Source organism: Lottia gigantea, assembly GCF_000327385.1.
Source record: "Lottia gigantea unplaced genomic scaffold LOTGIsca_6, whole genome shotgun sequence".
Taxonomy (NCBI): domain Eukaryota; kingdom Metazoa; phylum Mollusca; class Gastropoda; family Lottiidae; genus Lottia; species Lottia gigantea.
The window spans coordinates 2,499,689-2,525,030 of record NW_008710049.1 but is presented as its reverse complement, the minus strand read 5'-3'; the positions used below and the strand labels follow the sequence as shown (position 1 = coordinate 2,525,030).

The 25,342-nt window shown below is 33.7% G+C and overlaps 1 protein-coding gene across 1 annotated transcript; it reads left to right on the top strand.

Moving 5' to 3' along the window:
- Positions 1 to 257: 257 nt before the first annotated feature.
- On the top strand, positions 258 to 25,014 carry LOTGIDRAFT_229327 (hypothetical protein; the record flags this gene model as incomplete). The annotated part of the gene is made up of 6 exons (XM_009063885.1): positions 258 to 764; positions 17,234 to 17,958; positions 19,554 to 19,846; positions 20,248 to 20,845; positions 21,880 to 22,645; positions 22,963 to 25,014. The coding sequence occupies 6 exons, from the start codon at positions 258 to 260 to the stop codon at positions 23,146 to 23,148; spliced, it is 3,075 nt and encodes a 1,024-aa protein (XP_009062133.1). The 3' UTR covers positions 23,149 to 25,014.
- Positions 25,015 to 25,342: the final 328 nt, after the last annotated feature.

Here is a 25,342-nt window from a genome sequence, read left to right as displayed (position 1 = left end):
CACAATCAATAGCTGATAACTTGCGTGGCTTTGACTCGTGCAATTCAGGACCAGAGTGGAGTCGGCGCCGTAAATAAAACACGATTAAAGGAAGTGAAGAGAGACTCGGTCGGATAGTTTGAGAATCTTGTATTACTAGTCATTACAGTTTTATCACTTGACTGGGGACGATCTTTGTCGTAAATACTAGAGGTCATCGGTTAGTGTAACATTATAATCCTTGCTATACATATGGTCGTTTAATCTATAGCAGAAAAATGAGAAGAAAGAAAGGAGGACGAGGACGGCCAAAAAGTGGGACAACCATTTCCAAAGCATGTGCAAAGAAAGACGCGGAACTTTCCACAAAGTTGATTGACAGTGCATCTCCGGAGCCTGATATTAGTGTACTAGGATATACCCAAACTGGACCATCATCCTACAGAGTTGGCAGTACTCATGTTCTACTGGGCGGGTCTGAAGATGACATTCAGCCAATATTTAGAGATTGTGAGATAATTCTGGAAGTGGAATGTGGTTCTAACAGTGCTCTCATGTATTTATCACGGTTGTGTCAGGGCAGTAAAGGACAATGTATAGAATTTGAAGGTGCCTGGATTTCTCCTAATGATTTTCAGATGTTAAGTGGGCGAGAAACAGCCAAGGATTGGAAACGTTCTATCAGACATTATGGACGAAGTTTAAAACTTCTGATCAACAAGGGAATACTGACAATTCATCCCACTGCTTGCCGATGTGACAGCTGTCGTCTGTTGACTCAAACGGTACGTCTGCTTTTTTCCACGAGATTTTATTCTACCTTCACTAACAAAAAGCCTATTTGAATTGACACTATTTAAATCTCCTTTATATAAATGACGTGAATGTTGAACTGTCCTCAAACCTATTGATATTTATCGATTTCATCTTAACTCGCTTTTTATCTTATTTGTGATATGAACTTCTACTAAATCACTAGTCATCAAGCTGTTTCCTTCGATTTTTCTCTTTAACTCGTAATCTAGTCGTTTACGTGGCAATCTAATTGCATGACGTACATTGGGCGCTACTATAAAATCGTTGAATTCATGAATATTCATTAGGGATTGTCATTAATGTAGTTACGGCACCGTAACTGTCTACTGGCGTCAGGTTTCCACGATTCCAAGATGCAACCTCGCATGAAACTTAATTATCAAATTATATACGCTAGATTGTTTCTACTTAATCAGTTTTTCTAATCCGTTTTTGAATATCAAGACAGTCAGAAATATTTATGAAATTTTCCTTTATTTTGCACCGAACACGTAAATGAATTGTTTGTTAGTAGAACATTACGAAGTTTGTTTACGTAGTTTGTTACACTATAGGTTATCTACCGTAATCTTTCTGCATTGTACGCCTATCTATTTCGGATATGAGTTCTAGTTCAGTAATTGGTCGAAAATTCTAAACTGGTATCGCTAGCTTTATTATGCATTGATAGCCTAGGGTTATTTCGCTCACTAACTTATGTTTAATAGTCGTATGCCCCAATAATTCGATGCTAGAGGTTATTTTTAACGCAGTCTATCGATTCTGGCGGTATTCATGCCAGTCGATTCAGCTGTAGATAAGAGATCAACTTCAGTCGATTTCTTTGTGTCGTGTGCTGGGCGTTTCATCACATATAATGTCAATTATTTTGCAAAGTATGCTTCAAAATGTCCATTACGCATTTGATCTACGGCTTAAAATCTACTGTAAATTGTTTGAAGCTTGACGGTGCATACCAGGCATTTGACCTATCCTATCATGTGCAGATCAAAACAACTATGTAATTGTTATACACATCCGTATCTTTTAAACAAACCGGAAGTAGAGTGGTATGGCAATTTACAATGCGAATATGTTCCGGCTTGGCTCAATTTATATGACATTAAAATACGTATTTTGTAAAGCATTATTGAAATCTATTGAGACATTAATACATGAACCTTAACATGACTGAAATCTATTCAGACATTAATACATGAACTTAACATTATTGAAATCTATTCAGACATTAATACATGAATTTAAACATGATTGACTTATATTCAGACATTAATTCGTGAACTATAACATGATTGAATTCTATTCAGACATTAATACATGAACTATAACATGATTGAATTATATTCAGACAGTAATACGTGAACTATAACATGATTGAAATATATTCAGACATTAATACATGAACTTCAACATGATTGAAATCTATTCAGACATTAATACATAAACTATAACATGATTGAATTCTATTCAGACATTAATACATGAACTATAACATGATTGAATTCTATTCAGACTTGAACTTAAACATGATTGAAATCTATTCAGACATTAATACTTGAACTTAAACATGATTGAAATCTATTCAGACATTAATACACGAACTTAAACATGATTGGATTCTATTCAGACATTAATACACGAACTTAAACATGATTGCAAAACATCTAATAGCCAATGATCAACTAACATTTTTTTACTTTTGTTTGACACTTATAGCTTTAGGAGATCACAAAACGTAGTACTATTTGTAGGGATGAAATGAGAGTAGACCGCTAACAGTGTTCGACTCTGACTGTGTCATCTGATGCTGATGTTGTCTTTAGAGTTTTAAACTCATGGCAGCTTTTGTCTTCCTAATGGAACTTAGTACTGTCCACTATCCAATATAGCCTCTCGCATTAGACCACTCTTTATCCGGCTGATGTTCGTTAATTCCAATATAACGATCATTGAAATCATTATCTAGGACATCCCGTGTCATAAATTTAGCCGGTTTCACAGATGGTCGTGAAGTTATTTTCTCATCAACATTGAAATCGGCGAGTTTATCTGGGTAGATACGTGGACTCATCAATAAGACGTGTGTAATAGAAGTTATATTTAGTTTAGGTATTCAGATAGTACGGCTACCAGTTTATTTACCTTCTTTAAAGTTGGTATATCGCATTTTGTGGAAATATTTGGGAAATTTGCAGCTCGTTTATTACGCTTTATTTAATGTCAAGTGCAGTTTTAGATCACTGTTTGAGATGTCGTGTATTGGTTTGTAACATCAGAATGAGTTGCGATCACTGGCTGATATCAATCAGTCAGTCATCGCTCAACCCAAATAGATAGCATTGTTGTATCACATTTTAAATGTTTTCAGTAAATTTCTAGCGTGCTAATCAAAGTTTACTGTGTATGCAGCCTAAGAACAGAGCGTGTCTTTCCCTTATCATCACTATCATCTTATTCCATTCAGGAACTTGAAACAATTATTATTCTAGTCGTTGTTTAATTTTGGACAGTTTGTTTATATATATATATATATAAAATAGGGGAAAATGGGGAAATATCTATTATGCTTACTACGGGGGTTGTAATGTTCAAGGTCTAATTACTAGAAACGTCTTGACTCGATTGCAGAAGTTTCTTTCCAATAATGTTGGTATAACTTTAACCTTCAGATTTAGATGGTTTGGGGAACATTGTGTTAGGATACTTAAACGTTCCATGCAAATTATTCTTAACTTATTGGTTATTTTCCTATAGATCGATTAGCTTGTTTGTTAATGTCTTTTGAATGCAATGTCTTGAAATATATCGATTTTGTACATTTCTAAGTGTTTGTCGAGATGTTCATACCTATTGTTCATATAATTGTTGGTTGGTTTTCAAATGGAAATCTCGTCGATATGAAAAATGCATAGGGTCAACCTAATGCATTAGCTGACGTCATTGTGTAGGTATTAAAACGTGTTCAAGACAAAAGACAAGCGGAAGAATACATGTCAGTATATATTTAAATTAACCACATATTACGATAACAAGTCGAGCGCATGTGTTTTTAGTTTTATGTATTTGGCAGATTAAAGGGACGTGTCTTTTTGTATTGTCCCTGTAAAAAATGTGAAAAAGAAGTTTTTCAAAGTCATCACTACCGCAGAAGAAGACTTTTTAATAAGACTAACCCGATTTCATATTTTCATTTTGCCGAATTCTACTTGTAAATAAATGGGTTCCGTGAGTTGTTCAAGTGAATAATTAGAGAGAAGTAAAGTTTTAATGTGCCTCTAAGTAGAACCTGTAGTATCTTCAATTGTGTAACCATAGCCCAAAGCATACAGTATGTAATATATTCTAAACAGACTAAACTGTGAATGGATGTGTGTTGAATTTATTAGAAACTGCACTAGAGACACACCTCACGTGACAAGTTTCTCCCTAGCGCATTTCTTTTCACCATAATGTCATCTTACGTTAATCAAAAGCAGGTTTAAATTTTAATGTGGAAATCGCATACAGATCCACTGGTCTTTTAAAACGTGGAATATAAATAGGTTGTATGTGGGTAACGGCTGGTTCTATCTGCATATGGCGATGATTGTGGCGGGCGTTGTCAAGATTAGCTCTCACACGACTAGCAGACGATAGTTCGCCTCTTTGTTTCATCTAGTCTAAACGATACCAGCCGTTATGGCTTTTAGGACATTTTCTACATTTTAGCTGAAAACAATAAAATTTGACTTTGTTATTATTAGGACGGTCATTGTTGTAAGGTTTGTATGAAGATAGGTGTCGTGTACCGAGTAGATGACACATTAGACTAAAAACAGCCTATCACAAAATAATAGTCGGTTCTCAACACTTCAATAGACATTGCAAGATACTTGTCTTTGGAAAGTGGTCGTAGCACCGTCAACGTATAGTTGACGTTATAGAGGTACTGATCGAGGACGTTTTTAGGATGCTATCTCGTAGACCATTGCAAAGAACGAGAATATCGAATTTAACCGTAAGTGAGCTTATCTGTCTTCAACCTATAATCAATATAGCACGATATTATAACCTTACATTTACTCCTAAAACATCACAGAGTTTGCCCTAAGCAACCTCTTGTTGGACACATTTCCAATTATTTTATGTACATAACACTTTCTTGATTTGACCGATGTAATACTGACTGCGCTTGTCAATTAATAGCATGTCAACACAGTAGATTGATTCATTCTTGTCGTTTTTTATTTCACCCTGCTTTTCATACGATTATACATACATCAGAGACATGTCGTGAAAAATTACTAAATATTCCAAGAAATTTAGTCGTAATTTCAGAAAATCAATCAGTCTTGTAGCGCAATCAGATCAAGAACAGTATGGCGTAAAACTTCAATTATTTATTAGTCACGCAAAAGAATAGTAACTTGTAAAAACTCTTTAATATTAAAAATGCTTTAACGGAACTCCAGAACTTTCCAACGTTTATAATAATAAAAAAAAACAGATTGGTTTTCCTTGGAAGGTAAAGGTGGCGACGTTTGAATTTTGAATTTGCCTTTCCGTTTGTGAATTGATCGGGTGTACTTCCAAAGATTAAACCGAAAACTATATTTTGGAAAGGGTTATGCTCCAAATAATTCAGCTGTATTCCTAATAAGCATATTACTTGATCCTTTAAATGATACTCTGCCAAAGCGATTTAAATAGTGATAACCATATTGATAGGGGTTTATTGATAATCATACTTTAGTTTAATCTTCAGAGAGCCCGGGTTTATCAACATGGACACCATTTCACGTTCACTTAGCTTCCAGGCTTTTATCTTATATTATTTCATTACTTTATAATCACCGTATTTCAACCAGACCGTGTGATATTTTATCTTAACCGATGTCTTCCTTGTACCGAAACGAAATCAATCCTACGTGACGGGAGGTCTTTTCTGTTCTAAATAAATTCAACTATAAGTAAATGTTTAGACGACATTCCTTTCTTGTAGACTGTAAAATTGATCCCTCCAGAGGATTTGACCATTTTGTAATAATTACTAGGTCAATGGCTGCAGGACACATGTTTTCTGATTATAATTTGCATCAGCCTGTTCAAAGTGATCAATAAAGTTAATTTCTTGACCGATTTAAGATATAATACCTTTCAAACGTCGTCGACAGATACCTACCTATATGATAATAATATATGAAGTATGAAATAGAAATTTCTTTTGTGAATAAATTCTTGTCATCATCAAACATGGGCTGTAAATTGATTGATTTAATTGACTACTAGTCTTGCTATCAGTTACGCGCTAACGCACTGCATATTTTGTATTTTGATGTACACAAATGTTCATATACTAATTTATTTCTCATGATACAGTCGTTATAATGGAGGGGCAATCAATTAGTTCAATTGACTAAACCAACGTATGAATATAGACTCGAGTTTAATTTGGATAGTTTCCTGTCGGCGGTCGGCAGTCGGCAGAAAGACATCAGACCGGTCATACCTTATTCTCGAAAAACGGGAAGTTTTTTTAGCTAAGCCAATCAGTAAAAGTATTCACAGAAATTTGAGCCTTCAAATCCGCGTGTGTCCATAATCATCGGCGTCACTGCCACATATAGAATAGACTTGTTTATGTTTTATATCTTTATTTCGGCCATTTGTTGCAAAGGAGAGCACTAGCATTTCTGGGAATGGACGATGTATATAACAAGTGCACAGAATAGATAAACGATTGGCTATACTATATTTCAGAACACAAGATGACAATTCTCTTGAGCCTTTCTACTCGTCATTCACTTTAGAGAGTTACAAAAATGTGGATCATCTCATTCCCCTAAGCCACTGGGTTTGAATTCTAGACGATGTGCGCAGAGATCAGATGATCATAGGTACATGTATTCTATTCTACATACGATACAAACTGAGATAAGTAAATAAATCTAGTTAAGGAAATCTCGAGTATAAAAAGTATGTAATTAACGATGGTGCGTGTGTGATGTTGATGGAAGATGTAATCACGAGTATATACCAATCGGAATGTGTCTGTGTAGAACTGTCCTATCTGTACACACAGTTTATATGACAAGTTAAAGCAGCCGGTTGCACTTGAGGGATCAAGGCGTTGACTATAAAACCAGTGTAAACAACAAGACAGCATTATGTAAATGTAAAACATAAGGCATATTACGTGTGTCTATATATCTCATATCCTTTCTTAATACATTATGTAATAGGTCACGACCTGTGTGCAATTTCTGTCCGTTTTTTACTTTGAATACCATCATTTTCTTTCTTCAAAAAGAACTTCACAGAACTCGCCTGCGCACATTTGTTGTTTTATTTCTAAGTAATTACTGAGTCGAGACTAGCCAGATATTTAGTGTAAACGTATCAATAATAAATGTCACTCAATCTTATTAACATGGTAACGCTGTGTAATTCAAGTTCGATAACTCTGCGTACAATGGGTGAGTTAAAACTAAAATTTGTATTGTTATAAATAAGCAATCATCTGGGACCAATTTAGTTCGGTAACACGATTACGTAATAGCCGACCATCCGATCACCATCTATTTATTGGACTAAGTCTCGCAGATCAATATTTAACTTCCATATATCTTTCTTACAGGAGGATCGGAAGCGATGGAATCTAGCACCTTGTCTGGGCATTGGGTTAATTACCTTTGAAATTCTATGTTAGTTTTAAGATTAAATTAGATCTCGTTCAAATGTATGAAACTATTCGCTAATACATGGAAGATCATAGTTATCTAACCGGAAATCTCGCAATTTCAACATTTCTCAATCAAAAAGCATCATTGTTAGATTGTACTCGCTTTTGTATATCTACAGTAATATTTTGGGTTTATTTGGCCTCAGTTTTTGAGGGGGGGGGGAGGGGGTTATCTTGTAGCCATTTGTTGCTCAAAACGGCTTCTGTTACTCGTTTGAAACTTGATGTATGTATTTCTGTAACCTTTGTTACTGTAAATTTTCTCTTATTTTTTCTTTCTAAATTTCATGATCTACTAGTAATTGTCCAGATGAAAAGACAAAATACGTCAAAGTGTCGTGTTAGTCTGGAAAATCATTTAGAATCTAAAGGGATTAAGTGCTTCATATAAATTATAATTGGAACCAATATCCACTTGTCATGAACAGTTTTCAACTTTCACTCACGATATTTACAAATTATGTTTTCAGTTACATCTATAATTCACGATTCTTTTATAAACAAATAAGTGCAATTAGATGAACCGATTGTATCTTTCTTCCTAGCTATATTCAAACTATGTTCGCTTTGCATGAACATACATATACTTAAAAGATGCGACACTTGAAAGGCATCATTGTTGGCATCATAACCTAATTGTCACTATTGTTATCTGTGAGGGTATTATAGCATAAAGACAAATTGGCAAATGCAATCGAACGTGACATCTGCGTGCGTTTAATAAGCAAGTCGTTACCCGTTACAAAAGGATGATTCTGTTTGCTGATTCAACCAATCGATTTCGCAACGAAACGAAACCTTTTCTAAAACAAAAGGTTCGTTTGTCAGCTTTCTGGAATTGATAAGATCATCTCTTATTTGACTCAAGTAATTTACTCTGTGGGTATGCGTGAATTTATGTGAAATATACATGTATAGACTATACCTGTAGCCTCAAATCTGCTTACGATATTTTCCCTTATGTCTCGTACGTTTTCATGGATGTTGAGATTTCAGTAGAGGAATAGAGAAAGATTAGTAATCGATGGTAGACAGGCCTTTGTCTTTAAAGCGCAATTCATTATTATCACGTTCATTTCGATTTATCAAGTACCTCAACACCAGTTTAAACTTCGTTTACAACGATAAATCGCCCAAAGAGGTATTAGAGAAAGAGATAAATGAAATCGTATGTATAAGTGCAACAAAGGAAGATGTCATCTTGTTCTCATTATCAACAGTATATATATTCACCGGCTTAAAGTAAGAAATGTACACATCCTCCTCTAGTTTGTGGAAAACTGTCTTAAAAGCACAATTGCTTTCACCGTATATTAGAGTGATCTGTCGGAATCTTGTTGAGATCAGTATCTTGGCAGACTTTTAAAGGTGTTGAAATATGACTAATTACAAGAGAATGACAACCTGGTATCATACAATATGGAGGATGATAAGTTGGTATATCCTTATTTGAAATTACAAGCTGACATCATCCTTAACCTTAATGGCCATCTTTCCAATTTAAGATAAGAATTTGTACGGCTTTTCCAAGTGTTACGACTTTAACAATTTTCGTCAGATATGGCTCATTAGAATATTTTTGAAGTGCAAAACTCAAGGGATTATATCTTAGTTTGCATCATTTTTTCTCTCGAAAGATGTCATTTTATCTCGAGATAATCAAACTGTTATCATCCAAATTTCACACATACATGCAGTATCATGCTATCCTGGTCATACCTGTTGGCATCCTGTCACTCATTCGGATTGACCTGTAATGAGAAAGATTTTAAAATACCGTTTCATATCCTAGTCTGGATGCAATAATTTGATATAAAAACTAAATGAATTGTTTTGCAAATAACATCATACGATAAGTAATGTCATTGATTTGTCATCTGATATAACCGATGTCGTTTCAACTGGCTATATCCTGACTCTTTTTTGAGTGAGTTAAAATTTGCTTATCCATGAAATGAAAAATTTATATAATTATCGATTTTTATTTCGAATTTCTTAATTGTTATTTTCTAAAGTATAGTCTAAAACGAATTAATTTCTAAAGAAAGAATTGAGAGCATGATGAGATTTGATTGGTGTTCATTATTTTACGATTGTAAATAGGGCAATATAATTCTAAGAATTGTCTTTTTAATGACATTTAAGGAATATCTATTATCCTGTAACACGCCATATTGTCATCTTCCTACCAATGTTTAAAAAGAGCTTCCTTTCTATCTAACATTAATAGATTCGAGAATATGTTGACGGAAATTTGATATTCTGCCGCTTCAGTTTTCATGTTGAAAAAAGACAAGATTGACGTTTGCACATCGACAAGATTTTAGTCTTGAACTTTGAGTGTCATAATCAAAATAGTTTGTATCTTCGTTAAGTGTTTAGAATAATGTCACAGCTATCTACAGTGCTACAAGTGAGGGTAATGTAATTTTATTAATTAGTATATTTTAATTAAGATATGTTTATCTGTCTATATGGAGTCAGAAGACAGTGGTTATGTTGTCTATATTTCTAACCAGTGGTTGTTCTATTTTAACAGATGAGTTAGAGATATTATGTTTTAAGTTACATCTATGTTATGTTCTCACGCCTGTCTCTTTCTCTGTGCTGCTAACATCATTACGTGGCAATGTCGGTAAATTTTCAATCCGTATGTACTTCTCTATCATATTTTACTAAATTCAGTATATTTTTCTATGAAATTATCATCAATATTATAGGATATCGTCAATTGTTATTATGAGGTCTCAGATTATCGTTATGATTTTACGCATCATTTTTTTCAGAGTTTATGATATCTCTGGACTGATGCAAATTACTACAATGACATTTATTTTTAACAATATTTTGTATGTATAAGACTTGTGATAGATATGGTCTACGCTATTTCTGATGCTGGGATTTCCAATCGTTACCGTTTCTATGATATGGCTCTTAGCGCTTATCATTAGCAAGGCAGAGAGCAGCAACTCTCTCTCAGAACATCTGACTGCAAAGCGAATTTCATTGTCAAATCGTCAGCTTGAATGTGTATCAGATATTTCAGTGGTTTTATATAAAAATCATTAAGGTTGAAGTGATGTCAGACTTCTGATTTATATATTCTGACTAATTGTCTCGTGAGGTTGTCTATAGTCCTATATAAGTTTAATCTTGTAGATAGATAAAAGACGAGCGTATCTATAGTTTAACATAATAGTCCGTTATCAGACCATGTCTTCGATATACAACATGTAATAACTTCGATGATAACAGATTATCTTCTGTTATTATTTATATCTACTTATTTCTTTATCTATTTTTTTATAAGCAATGGTGGGGTTCTTTTCTGTATACAAGGGGAGATTAGCATAATACCCAGTTATTTAATAATATGCATTATATACGGTATGAATTAAATGCCATCTGTGATGACGTTCTGAAAAAACTCTGGCAGCATTAGATGAGCTCTTTAAAATTAGATATTTTGATGTGCAATTTTGTGCTCAAAAGTATATAGGCAATGATTAAGATATGGTTAGGAAGAAACTCCATATACGGTGGGGTGTAATAACATATATCACAATAGCGTTTTATTTAGATTCTGTTTATTTCTGTGCTGTCACCATGTTGAAGACCTGAATCATGTCATTGCTATTCTACCTTGGGTTATATGCGTACAATCTACAATAATAACTACAATATGTCCACAAGCTAACAATATCACCACATCGTGTCTTAATAATATCCTTTTAACTATTTTCAGTCTTAAAGACAATTGTCTGAAATAATCGGGACATAATTTCCGTCAATTAGGAGATAATTCTGACACACCCAATGGAATAAAGTCATTCCTTATAGTCTTGTTAGTTTTATAGTCTCAAATATGCACTGCGCTGTTTATTTTTAACTAAAAGTACAGAGAAATGTCAATAACGTACGTGTTATTGATGTGATAACTATTGTGTCGGAAAAACAAAATCAAATTATTACAAACTCTAGAAATAAGGTGTTTATTTTGTGAGACTAAGGAAGACGGACAACGCCATGATGTATGTCCTTAAAGAAGTACATAAATAATTTTGATATCTTTTTTTCGCTTTAGATATTACGGGTAGTAAGCCAACACTAAACCGACTCACGAAAGCGCTGTCCGTTACGTCTGTTTTACAGGATAACGTATCTTACGGTTTATCAATATTGTCACTAGGAAAAATTCTCAAATACTTGTAACTCGCTCAAATTTTTTAATTGTTGACCAAAAAGTTACAACACATCACTGTTGAAATATGAATAACGACTTTCTTCACTTCATGTCGAAATAGATCTCATTACCAGATTGTAATATTCTAGGATGATTACACAAAGATATATTTGTATATAAAGTTTGTAGTAACATCCGTATTAAAATGGTTATATCATATCTTCCATGTCAATATAAAAGGCCTGTGGTGCATTAGGAATATGACAATATTTAGATAAAATAACAGAACGTTCTTCTGTAAAACTCATCTGTATCTAGATTGTAAATAAACAGGATATTCATAGATTATTTCATTCTAATTATCATATCACCATCTGATTAAAATACATCTCTGAGCTATTACTCATCGTCATTTAATACGATTTATTTTACTAAGTTACTGATGTAGCCAACTTTGCGAACGATAAAAACGAAACGGGATCTCTATTGCCATTTTATTTCATCATTGGAATTAAATGATTTTATTATTGATGACAAATAGGAAATATCTTACCTTTCCTTCAGATGGCCGTGGGCAAACTTAAATATCAAAATTTAAGTACATATTTTTGTCATCTTGTCATTTTGACGATGAAAACAAGTTGAAAAGAAATACTTCCGGATCGGTACTAAACTAAATGAGCAATTTCTCAGTTAGCATGATGTTTATTATCCCAACCAGGTGCAGAAGAGTAGGGCGTAAAACTCTTTATTTTAATTTCTGTTATTGTATGAAGGAATAGGATGTGATCGCTTTTATATAATATGAAATCTTTTACTGTTATTTCACTAAAATAGCACGAGAGCCAGACAAGTCGTACATCTACTAATTTCTCGGAAACTATCTAGCGTCCTTCTGGTCTCATTTGTTTCTTATGTAATCTGTCTTGACATTTTAGGAATTGGAATTAAAACATGAAACACGAGGACATTGCGTGTTTTTCTTGTAACGTTTGCATAATGCCTTCATAGAATCAAGCATGATTGAAATGATGGAACACTTTGGACTGGAATGATATTTTTTTATAAATAAATTTTCAAATCAATAAAATATTTCAAATATGTACTTTTCTTGACCAAAATTTCGTAAACAAACATTTGAAACTACTAATGCTGTTCTAAATAGTTATCAATCCGTTGTCATTTTGCATAAATTTATATATAAATGAAACTGGTGCAGAACACAATGACACGGTAAAGATAAAATATCTCTAATATAATTGTCATGTTTCTATTTAGTTTGATATCCTTAACTAATTCCCGATCATTACTATCTAGTCAATCTTATTAGAAATCAAAGATTATCGTTTACGTCTTAAGAATAGAAATTTTAATAGAGTCAAAGCTTCCATGTGATCTATCATACCTACTGACGGTTACTATCATTTTATACTTAAAGCTACATTCTATCAGAGACGATATCGATATTGATATGAGTTATGGTTCTAAGGAAATGGACAGATCGTAGATAGGACTAGTACAAACTTTTGACTATCATTTGAACAATTTTACTTTGACGTACGATGTGCTCAGTAACGGTAAAAAAATGGCAAGAAAATTTATAAACATCTAATTAAGACCAAATCGCTTGCTATTGTACTTTTCCTTGTCTGGGTTAAAATTCAACCTTTGTTCTTTGTTTACTATGAAAATCAACCTAGTCGCATTGTTATCATGACCCAATCAGATGCTGATCAGTTTTGTCCATTGTGACTTTGTTACAATATTTGTCAGTTGATAGTTTCATTTAATAGTTTTTCTAATACCAACTATTCTCAAGTGAATTATTTAAAGGACATATATTGACTTTAATCAATGCATTATTATCAATCTATTGTGTAGATTAACACTCTCACGGCCGCAGAGACTAAAAAATCTCTTTTAAGACAAGTTAATTTGTTTTCTATCTTTATGAGTATGAATACCATTGAAAGTGATATCTCATTCTCGAATTGACAAATAATTATATCTTAAACACTGATATTGAATTCTAATTAATATCTCCTTCATTGCAAAAGTGAAAAATTGCGTTAGTATTGTGATTGAGTGAGTGTTTCTATTGGTAGTTGTATTGATTCAAGGTAGTTATTGTGTAAATTACCTTCTGAAGCAGGTAATCGTTTAAATTATATTGTAATTTGAAGGTACCTCACTGTAAACAATCGTTATATGACTAGTGTCTATTAGATTAGTGAATGCCTAGTAAGAGAGTATAGAGTTATGTTGTATGATATTACAGTTATACAGGTCAGTCATTATTCTTAGTAGTTAAAACTACTTTCGTTTTATTCTAGGCATATATTATCGGTTTCTAAAAATTTCGACGATTTATCATAAAACGAAGCTTTTTAGTATTTGTTGAGGAGTTCTTTACCTTGCAATTTCAGTTGATGTATTTATGTTTTGTTGCTGGCGTAATTCAGAAAACTAATAATCTTTTATATTTATAATATTACATATCAGACTTTCCCCATCTTTAATTTATTTCTGTTTAAGAGACGCCGTTTTGAATCATCCTATTATAATTTTTAAATATCATTAAACTAAACACCGTCTAGTGACAAGAACTTATCTGATTTATACAGTCATAAAGTCTTGAATTAGTTTCCCTTTCCTTTATATTTGTAGTCGTTGTGTAAAATTATTGTGTATTGTATATCATATGTATTATTTATTTGTGGTCTTAACTATTTGCCCTATTTTATGTTAAAAAATTGAATATTCAAATTGTAATGATATTTTAATGACTGTTCGATACACGGGAAGCAAGTATTTCATTATCTATGCGTAATGCGAGCAGGTGCTTGTTTCAATGCATTTTCTATCAATTAATTTAGTCCGTTTAGTTCCCTGAATTAATCATATAAATGATAGACAATAAATATGTATCATATTTCATTGTATTCTTTAGAGTATCTACAGGATTTCACATGCTCTTCTTTATATTGCCAATATTTTAAATGTATATTCAATGACGTCACAATGACGTTTGATGATTTGCTATGTAGGTGTGAAGAGTTAAAATATGATGAAGAATCACGTTCTTCATGTCTACTGTGTCTCTTATACCTGGCTTTACACTCAAATTAACCAAGTTAAATCACTTCCATTTCACTTAGAATACAAAGACCTCTACTCTATTGAAGGAGATAGAATATTGAGGGTATTGTTATATTTTTGTCAATATCACGCAGAAAGTGTAACATATGTAGAGAGGTCGTGTGAGTTAGATTGTACCAAACAGATACAATATTATATTCATCATGAAAACACTGGTATTTAATGTTTTATCACCGCTAATCATCTCCTATCCTTTCTTTATACACCTGTTAATACGTTGATTTTTATCTATTGATTTTATCATAGAGCATATTATATGCATGTATTAGATATATGATGTGGAATCAATATTTTCAATGAGCAATGATGTCCACGTTAAGGCTGCGTCAGTAATGATAGGTCTACTGTCCACTGTTCAAGCCTCTAACATGACTTGAATATTGATTGATTAACAAGATTTGTAAGGAACCCAAGGTGATAAAGCATACTTAGTGTGACGTCATCAAACACTTTTAGTGGAATTGCAGGAACCACAGACTTCTGATTGAAAATTGGAATGGTACAAATTGATGCTATCAGAGTCCCCGATACATGTAAAAAAAATTATAAAATCCCTTTAACTCAAATATGCCATTCCTGTTGAAATTGTAAATTTTGTTCAGATGTGATGATGATGATATACGATTGAAGAGGCAGACAGATATCATTTATAATTATATTCACATCTAATATAATATAGAATATTAAATTAAAATTTGAATGATTTCCAATTGTCGAGATATATTTCACGTCCACAACCTGTAGCACACAGAGCCCGGGGGACTAGTCATTTACGAATGACAAGACGCGTTTTCCGTGTCGGTTTGCCTATCTGTAAGAAATTGATATATATTGTTTTAGAAGAATACGGTGTTTTTTCAGGCGATATCAAATTTTATCTATTCTGGGACTATAATTATTGAAATAGGTTTACGTTGACATTCGATCAAATGTCATGCTGCTTTGAACTTTTCACGCTACGAACCAACCAGTATGTAATGATGGTTGATCTCAAAATTGTTATTACCTTTGACGTCATAATATCATAAAATGAGTAGGTTAATGACGCCCCGGAGCTGATGACAGTCTAACTCGTTGCGGTAGTTTTTGGTGCATTATATGACAATCGAACGCTGGATTTTGATTCGGAAAAATGATAGGTATAACTGAAATTTTTAGACGCGTGCATCCCTTTAAACCTCTGGAGCCATACCTCTAAGTATGAATTGAATACGCTATTGTTATTAGGTCAACGAATCCACCGGTCAAGTTTAAGCTGGTGTTATCTGAAATCGATTTATTATTTCTAGTAATCGTAACCAAAACACATTTAACGAGAAACATGTAACGATAGAGGGTTTTCAAATGGTAAAAGTATAAGAATATATTGGGGTGTATATGAGATGATACGATTATGTGGATAAATCTGGTCTAAATAATCTACTGAAAGGAACATTAATGTATTATATTGTCCAAATTAAACGTAACTGCGACCCGTACGATGAAAACCCTTTGATGTAATGATGATAGTGAAAAACTGTAATATTATTATATATTCACGCATCTGAAAATGATGCGTTTTGTATCCGGGCATTACACTATTTCATACCCTTTTAATTCACTCTTTATCAAATATAACAAGTTATATGAAAGGGAACCCTCATTGATAGAGGCAGGGGATCGGGTGTACCGATACCATACCCACAGCAGTAATTATGAAGGAGGAAACAATAGTTAATACAGCTGGGAATAGTCGAAACCCGAACGCATTGAGTGTGAAACCTATGATGTAATGATACTGGATATTCAAAGAGAAAAAAAGTGGTATTAAGTAGTTAAAAATGATAAGATACTGTAGTAGTTACCCGGTTCAAATAATCATTAGAATCACATCTAATTATACGTTTCCTGACAAATTATCAAGTGTTGCAAAGTGTCTTTAAGAGTTTTTGTTTAATTGTGGATCTTAATTAAGAAAGATATAAAATAGCATATCCTCTTTACTGCATGTTTCATATTTATCATTGCCTTATATATCAGTAATTAGAGACTACTATTGTAACACTGTGGGTAGACGTGACATGTATTCGTGGAAGATTTCTAGAAAAACTACTAAATGGTCGAAACAGGTCAGAAAATAGGTATCTCTTCAGATTGGGACTAGTCAGTGGGTGTGTTTCTGCTGAACTATTGTCTACGTTTTGATTTTTTTTCTTTTGAATGCTGATATGCATAAGTTTTTAAACAATGCGGTGTTCTTTGGCGAATTTGGTTTTTTAGAAATAGATAGATGAGATATTGTTTGTGATGGCATAATATGTTGCCTAATTTTGCGAATGATAGGTTTCGATATATGTATTTAGTAAATGCTTAATTTGATTGCTTTATCTTTACAGAACGCCTGTGAACCTCCCAGAAAGATTGACCAAAGTTCGGCAGCAGAATTAAAGAAACAAAGAAAATTGAAAACAGCTGATGAGAGTGACGAGAGTTTGACAAAAAATAAAAACGATTCTGAAATAAAAAGTGCTTCTAAAACGCCGTTTGATTTTGAATCAGATGGATCTAAGGTTGACTCGGATTCCAGTGAGCCGCATTCCCCTGGTAGTTCTGTGAGTGAGGAACTTTTATCAACACTAGCTCCTAAAGCCACATCTTTAAATGATCATATAGAAGAAACGCAAACGGCAAAAAGTGAGCCGACTGAAGATCACGATTCCGATTCAGATTGTGACCAACCTTTACAAATTGTGGACGAACCGGAGACTAAACAGGGATCACTTGATTTAGATACAGACTTTAGTACTAAAGTTAGTAACTCTGACGTTGAACGTGAAGCACCTGTTTGTGAAAACAGTGACGCCGAAGATGATTCTAATGATGACGTAGATGACGTTGCAGACGACCAGTCATCGGATACAACAGACGATACACCGTTATCACTGCTGAAAACATCTTTAAAACAGGAGGAGGATAAATCACGTGATGAATCTCCACAACAAACTGTACAAGGTATTACTGTAAAGGATGAAAAGAAAGAGCCCATTGATTCAAGATCTGAACAACTACCAGTAGATTTCAAAGAGAAGGTTATTCTACGTTCTCCAGAAAAGCCACACGGGTATGTGTATTATATTATATCACTAAATCTTTTTTTTTCAAAGCCAATTAGTCCTATTTATTATTTAAAGGATGGTGTAAATATTAATAGGTTACAATGTAGGCGGAACCTAATGTATTATGCATAGCTGGAAGAGCAGCATCTTGGATGTGACCCTTACCTACTATATTTAAGTCATGACTTGGTTAGCTGTTGAAAATTTTAAATGAGTTGTAATGTCCTCCTCCAGAGCATATTATTTCAATGCCTTGCAATTTAGTAGTCAAGGTGTCAGAGCACAAATGGAAGATCGTGAAATTTGAATCAAATGATAAAAGCTTCGTGTTCTGACGATTGATTTTTGGAGACAATTAATAACCCATTTAGTAATATTATATAAGAATTTTACGAGCGTTATAAAATTGGGTATATAAATTAATATTATCAATGTCTATAGTGAATTGATCATTCAGGGACCATTAACATCTTAGATGATATAACAAAAATAAACAACCACCAATATCGTCTTAAAGGAAATTTCAAGTCTGATATAATTTTTTATGGCATCATAAACCATTGTAGATATTTGACTCGCCAATTCCGATATTGCTTGTAAGAAATCCTGTGCTACAAAGGAGTCTTCATCGGGTCGCCTAATCGTTATATCAATAAATACAAATATGAAAATTTTAAATTACTAATAATTCTATGGCAAAGAAATCAAGAAAAATTCTTTCTTGTGACCTTTAAACCGAAAAAGGGAGCAGCTAAGTATTGGTATTCCCTTATAACATAAAATAACAAAGCAAATTAATTAGTGAATACAAAAGGAAATTTATGGTTGATTCCCGGAGACAGTATGATACAGACATGTATAACTACTGTCTTCAGTCCATATGCTTCTATTTATTCAATATTCAATCTACACCAGATCATGGCTTTCTCTATATACGACTTGTTGACATTGATAATAAGCAGTCATATGACATTGACAAGACTTGTCTATACAAATTGACATATTTTTAGATTCTATCTGTCTTTCTCCATTGTCTGGTTTGTCCGTTCTCAGACACTTCCGTTGGAAACAAAGAATATGAAAATCAGATTTATCAAATAAATACAATTGGGGATGTTCAAGGAATAAAGGAAATTGCAGTACCGCATCTGACCAAGATTGGGATGGTCCAAAAGTGGCAAAGTGCAATCCTTTTTTAATACATTGGTAATAACATGGTCACCTTTAAGTATAGATTCTTTACTATGTTGACTTTAAACTAGAATTCATAGCTCAAACATGATAACTTGAAAAATATACATCACAAACTAACTAGCTCATAAATTGCACCGAAAAAGATAAAATGTTTATAATATACATCTAATAGGACTCCAATATAACATGGACAGCCCACTTAATACGGAGATTTGTCATAAGTCATTTTTGCCATCATTCGATTGATAAAAGAACAAATAAAGTCATGATATTGATGTTATATGAGTGTGTCACCGTGCACAGGTGGGCCATCAATTTTTCTTCTATAACATTAGTTTATGTGAATGATATTTATATTATATCTCTTGTTATTGTAAGCGTGAATCTGGTGGTTGTATTCTTTCAGACAACACCGCGAAGCCCGGTTGAGTAACATTATTAATAATTTAAGAAGCTCGAAAGAAAAATCAGCACCAGTTACCAGTCAGCAGAGGACAATGAACGACACTGTTTTTCCTACTACACAGCTTCTAACAACTACACCGACATTAAATACAGATAGAAATTCACCAGATGAAACAAAAGACGAAGCTCTAACTGCTAAAGATTTAGAAATGGGTGAAATCAGGCGGAATTCTACTTCTGGGACTGGTATTGATTCGGTTCCAATGACGCCATCGACTGTACCTCAGCCAATAGGTGAGTTTAATGTCTTCTTACAGCTTTGTGAGTGTTTGTATCGACAGCGCGTGTCTATTATATCAATGATTGATTGCTATAAAAAGGTGATGGTCCTGTCTTTTATTAACGTTCAGGTGTCGTATCCCTAACCTTGCCATCCTCACTAACCTTTTTCGAATTTCTATCTTCTGCTTGGTATTGAATAGGTTGATTCGCGTGGCGTTTCTATTCAGATTGTAATAAGAGGTGTTAAGAAGAGATATCGATTCTATATGATACAATATACCGTCTTTAAATATTAGACTCGCACCTGTCACCTGACTGGCAAATAAATCTATTGATTACACATACAAACTTTATAATTCTTCCCCTTTTATCTCTCTGTATTCTCGTATTTATATCTTTTCATATTTTTATAGTTCCACCACCATATTTTGGAGTTCCGTTTGATCCCCAGTATCCAATGTTAGGATTAAGTCTTCAACATCTGTTCGCCCAGAATCTGGCTAATTCATATGGTATGAATGGAGTATCACTACCCCCGAATACCAGCTATCCTGATTTACATTCACGAAGTAAACAAACTCTGAAATCGCCGGCAGCTACGATGACAAAAGAGGAATATGACAAACAGAAAAGTACATCACCGACGTCACCAAGTAATCAGCAACCTAGATTTACTTCTAGCCCTGTAGGCTCAACAAGTTCCAAAGGTTCCGCCCAGTCGTTATCCTCGCCTACATTATCAGCCGAGAAAGCTGCAGTAATGGCGAAATTAACAGAGAAACTAGCCAAGATTAGTGAGAAACCGCCTGAGGTGATAGATAAGACTGTAAAAAGTGTTATCAAACGAGCGAAAAGAATGCAGCAATTTGAGAAACTGCAGGCTAAATTGAAGAAGAGTGATTTTGTGAGTCCGATAGCTGGTAAATCTAACAAGGAATATTATAGAGACAGAAGTCCGGAAAGACAACCACAAAGATATGGTGACCCTGATATCAGACGTGATAAGAAACAGTAAGTTGAAATCATTACTTATATCATTATACTTATGCTATCAAGATAGTTAAAAACATGTACGAATGAATGTATTTAAGCTCTTTCACGTTTTTTGGAACATGATATCGCTCTGTAATTGCGTTTGTCGAATCAGCATCTTGGCTTTGGTAAAAAAAATAGATATTATATTGAATGTTAATTGATATTTAATACTGCATACTAACTATCCGTAAGTAATACAGCTTATCAGGAAGACGCTCTTTAGCTTTAATTAATGTGTTATATTAATATTGGATCATCTTGTGAATATGACAGACAGACATTTTAAAAAAGAGAAATTATTATTATATGCGTCATCGTACTTCATCGGAAGTACAGAGATACCTAATCCGACGTTCTAAAAGACTAACAAAAACATATCAAAAGACAGTTCGTTGACTTGCGATGTTGTAAGAACTACATATTACGTGGAATGGTATCTCTATTAAACAACAGGATGCCGATTCCATACCTACTAATAGAAACTATTATACCACCTCTTCTTACATCAATAATGAACATCCGGCGAGAGAAGATTCTGCTATAAACGGAGACAACTTTATCCCGGTTGAAAGAAAAGACTCAAAATAGATCTGACTAGACTGTGATATCCTCATATACTTTGTAAAGGATTAGTCCCACGCAAATATTTATTGCATCTTATGCTAAATGTATATTTATTTTTCTTGGGTTTGATAGCTACAATGACAGCCGTTTAAAATTAAATCGCAGTGGACGTTGACCTTTCGAATTCTTTCATTGAATTAAATCTGTGTACTTGTGTTGGTTTACTTTGACAATTAAAAATCAAATTCCACTAACACAAAATAGGTCTGTGATTCCTCATTGCAAGATAATATGCAATTTGATAAAATAATAACAAGGATGATGATTGAAGCAGCCTCAACCTGTCGGACCCTTCTCTTTGTCTTATCAAGCTCGATTTAATGCTCAATCGCATTTGAGATAATATAACCACAGGTTTTGATGTACCTCTATCTCTTTCTTTTCAGGTTAACAACCAATCCACCACCAGCACATCAACATTCTAAATTATCCAGTAACACACCACCCATGTTACCTAGCCCTGGTTTACCATTTGGTTATCCAGTCTCACCAGAAATGATTGCAAGCATGCCACATTTACCATTTCCCCTACCATCGTTACAGATGTGGCAGAGTTGTTTCCCCTTTACCATGCCTCCACCAGGCCTAGAAACAACGCGGTTTACTCAATTCTTTCATAACCTGAATAATGGATTTATGGGAAATGCTGCATTAAAGAGATCATTGGAAGAATCCGTTGTGGACTTGAGTTCTAAGAAACAGAGATTATCATACAGTGACTCCTATCAGGACAGTAAAAGTGAACTTTTAGTGACCAGTTTACAGACAATGCCTCGTATGAACAGTGTTCCTCACCTTGCCTCTAGTCCCAATAATAGTTCCAGATCCCCAGAAAGCAATTCATCGTCGCCTTTTTTATCCAATGGCCCCCAGTTAAACTCTAGAAACGGTTCACCTGTATTTTCTTCTGTTTCGAGTTTAACTGGACAAGGGTCTATGAAAATTGATGAAAATGACAATTCTATCGAGGATGCCCATGAAGTGAATTATCGAGGCCATAAGTTAAATGGATCATGGTCGGACTCTGAACGTAGTAAAACGTCTACTGAGTGTACATGTGATTATAAAAATATTGACGATATCAGATCGTGGAGTACTGAGGACGTGTGTAGATTTATGAAAAGACTTGATGGTTGTTCACCATATATTGATGTAAGTAGTCATTGTCATTATAGCAAATGTGAACAGACATTAGCTCTTCTATTAACTTCTGGCTAGAGTAGCAGAGTAACTCAGAACGAAAATTATTATCCAATTAGTAATAGTGTTGTAATCTGGAGAACACCTGAAGGCTACAAACCTAAATGTTGATCTTACCACCCATTTTTGTTAAGTTTGGTGACGACCGACACATTATTTGGACACGTTGTCAGGAGAGTCTTCGAAATTATTTGTCAACAGATCTCAGGATTCTCAGATCAATCTGCAATAGTGATTGACTAAAATGACTATTTTCTTTTTCATTTCAGACATTCCGTAGAGCTGGTGTAGATGGTAGTAGCTTACCATTGTTAACTACTGATAGTTTAACTAAATCATTGGGAATGAAGCTAGGACCAGCATTAGTATTAACAGGAGCTGTAGCCAGAAAAGCCCGGGAAATCAGTAAAATAGTGCCATGTTCTTATTGTAGGAAGAAAATTCAACGAGGATAACTCCTACGTTGAAGAGGGCTTCTCTAAGAGAGCATCGTCGAATCTTAACGTGTTTCCAAACATTATTCCTTGGATTAGATGTGTATTATATAAAGTATTTAAATTGATTGGAAACGACAATCTTAATCGCTAGAAAAATTTAGAATTGTGTTGAAATTAAGTGCAGATGTTTCCGAGTTTTGTGACGACCTATCTAGTGGACCAATTAACTCGAATATGGATAATTAAATATTTAATTAACTGTTTGTAATATAAACCTTCACTCTTTATACAGTATTATAGTTCTTTATTTTTATTTATATGGTGTGGTAGCTCTTTTCAATCAAATTTAAATATGAGCGAAATTAATGTGAATATTATAGACACGACATAAACAAAGTTTGTAGTTAAATTTGTCTTTTGCAACTGTCCAAGCAACAAACGTGAGAAGTAACATTGCAGCGAGGCTCATGTTTTTGTAAATGAAACTGGAAGAGACATTTTTGAGTTAATTTTTTGTGAATCGAGCTACCATATAAAGTAGATGTTCAGTTTAGGAATATTTTCCGTCCTCTGTATTTTATCCTTGTATCTTAGTTTTGAATTAGTTTAACATAGACACTATGCAATGATATAGATACAGATAGTCGAACTGTTAACCACTGTAGATTGTTTGATGGTAGAATTATATATATCGGATACAAATTTCACCACCAGGAAAGTCGGTTCGGAAACTAAGTCAAATATACAACATTTTGAATCTGGTTCTGTGGCTGATGCAACTTTGCTGATTAAAATATTGAAGATCTTGTTTTAGAGTGTGTGATCGTAATCTGCACTGCATTCGCTACTGCTTTCATCGCCCTCTATTTACTACCCTAAGTCCAATTAAAATCTGAATGAAAAAAGGCATAGCCTACGTTGTGTCCATTGCACGCCTATTCAAGAAAAGTGCATAACTATCTCTCCCAACTACAGTAATAGTATAGTAGAAAACATAGCCTATAGAACATATTTATTCTGTATATAAAAAATGATAATAAGATACTAACAAAGCAATACGATTGATTCGTTTTGCAGCAAATGAAAGTTTGTATATATTAAGAACGATCTGTCGTAATGGTCTCGAGTCCTTTAAGCATTCCCGTACATGATGGCATGCAATTTTAAACCACAAAGCTGAACAATATAACGAAATCTGCTCGATCATATTACATACATTCTGTGTCATTTTTAGGACCATGATAATCTGATTTTCCTAACAGTCTTGCTTTTGCCTTCACTAAAACAAAGGTACAAAAACGAAAACAACATACGCAGTATGGATTTGTATCATCAGATCTACAAGTGTAGAGTCTCTGATTGCATTCGACCGCTTTTGATAACCATATCTATTGACCACAAGCCCCAATTGTTAATAAATTGTTGATTGTAGCAAAACTTATCATTTTATTGAAGCAAGTTACTTAAGTAGAATGTGATTATTTATTTCAGCTTCAATAGTACATGGTCAATTGAAACATTGTAGTATTGTTTTCTTAGAAACTGCCTTTAGTACCCATAACATTAGGTGTTTTTAATAATATAATTAGTTATCAGAATTATTTATCTGAACATCTTAAACGCCTATGGTTCACTGAAGTAGTATCAATGAAAAGATTGAAGTATTTATCTTAGTCCCTAAAAAGAGCCGGAGTAGAAATCAATAAATGATAGAATGAAATGCCCGGCCTGTCAATTAGAAGCTTTTAGACAGATAATAAATGATAATAGAAGAAAGAAGAGTATAATCTATTTACACTGTAATTGTTATTTATGTTGACTGTACATCCATTATTGGTAGTACTCAATAAATTAACCTTTTAATAAATACAATCATCCTTATCCATGGTCTAGTCTTTTTTTTAAACTCCCGCTTCCTCGAAAATAAAAATATTCAACGGCTGGTTTGGGGACCTTTTTTCTCAAAAACTGGAATTTTTGGCAATCCTGTGATCGGATTGTAATTCAAACTCATTGAATTGGTTAACAAATCAGCTGAAGAAAATGTCACATTTATTTACTTTTTGTAGTATTTGTGAATAGGGTCCTTGACTATTTAGCTATGGAACCACAAAGCTGTTAGCATTGTGTAGTCAACTACTATTTTATTCTGTGTATGTATCTTTCATGAGCTCACTCTGTTTCTCAGTTGATGAAAATGTCACAGGACAAC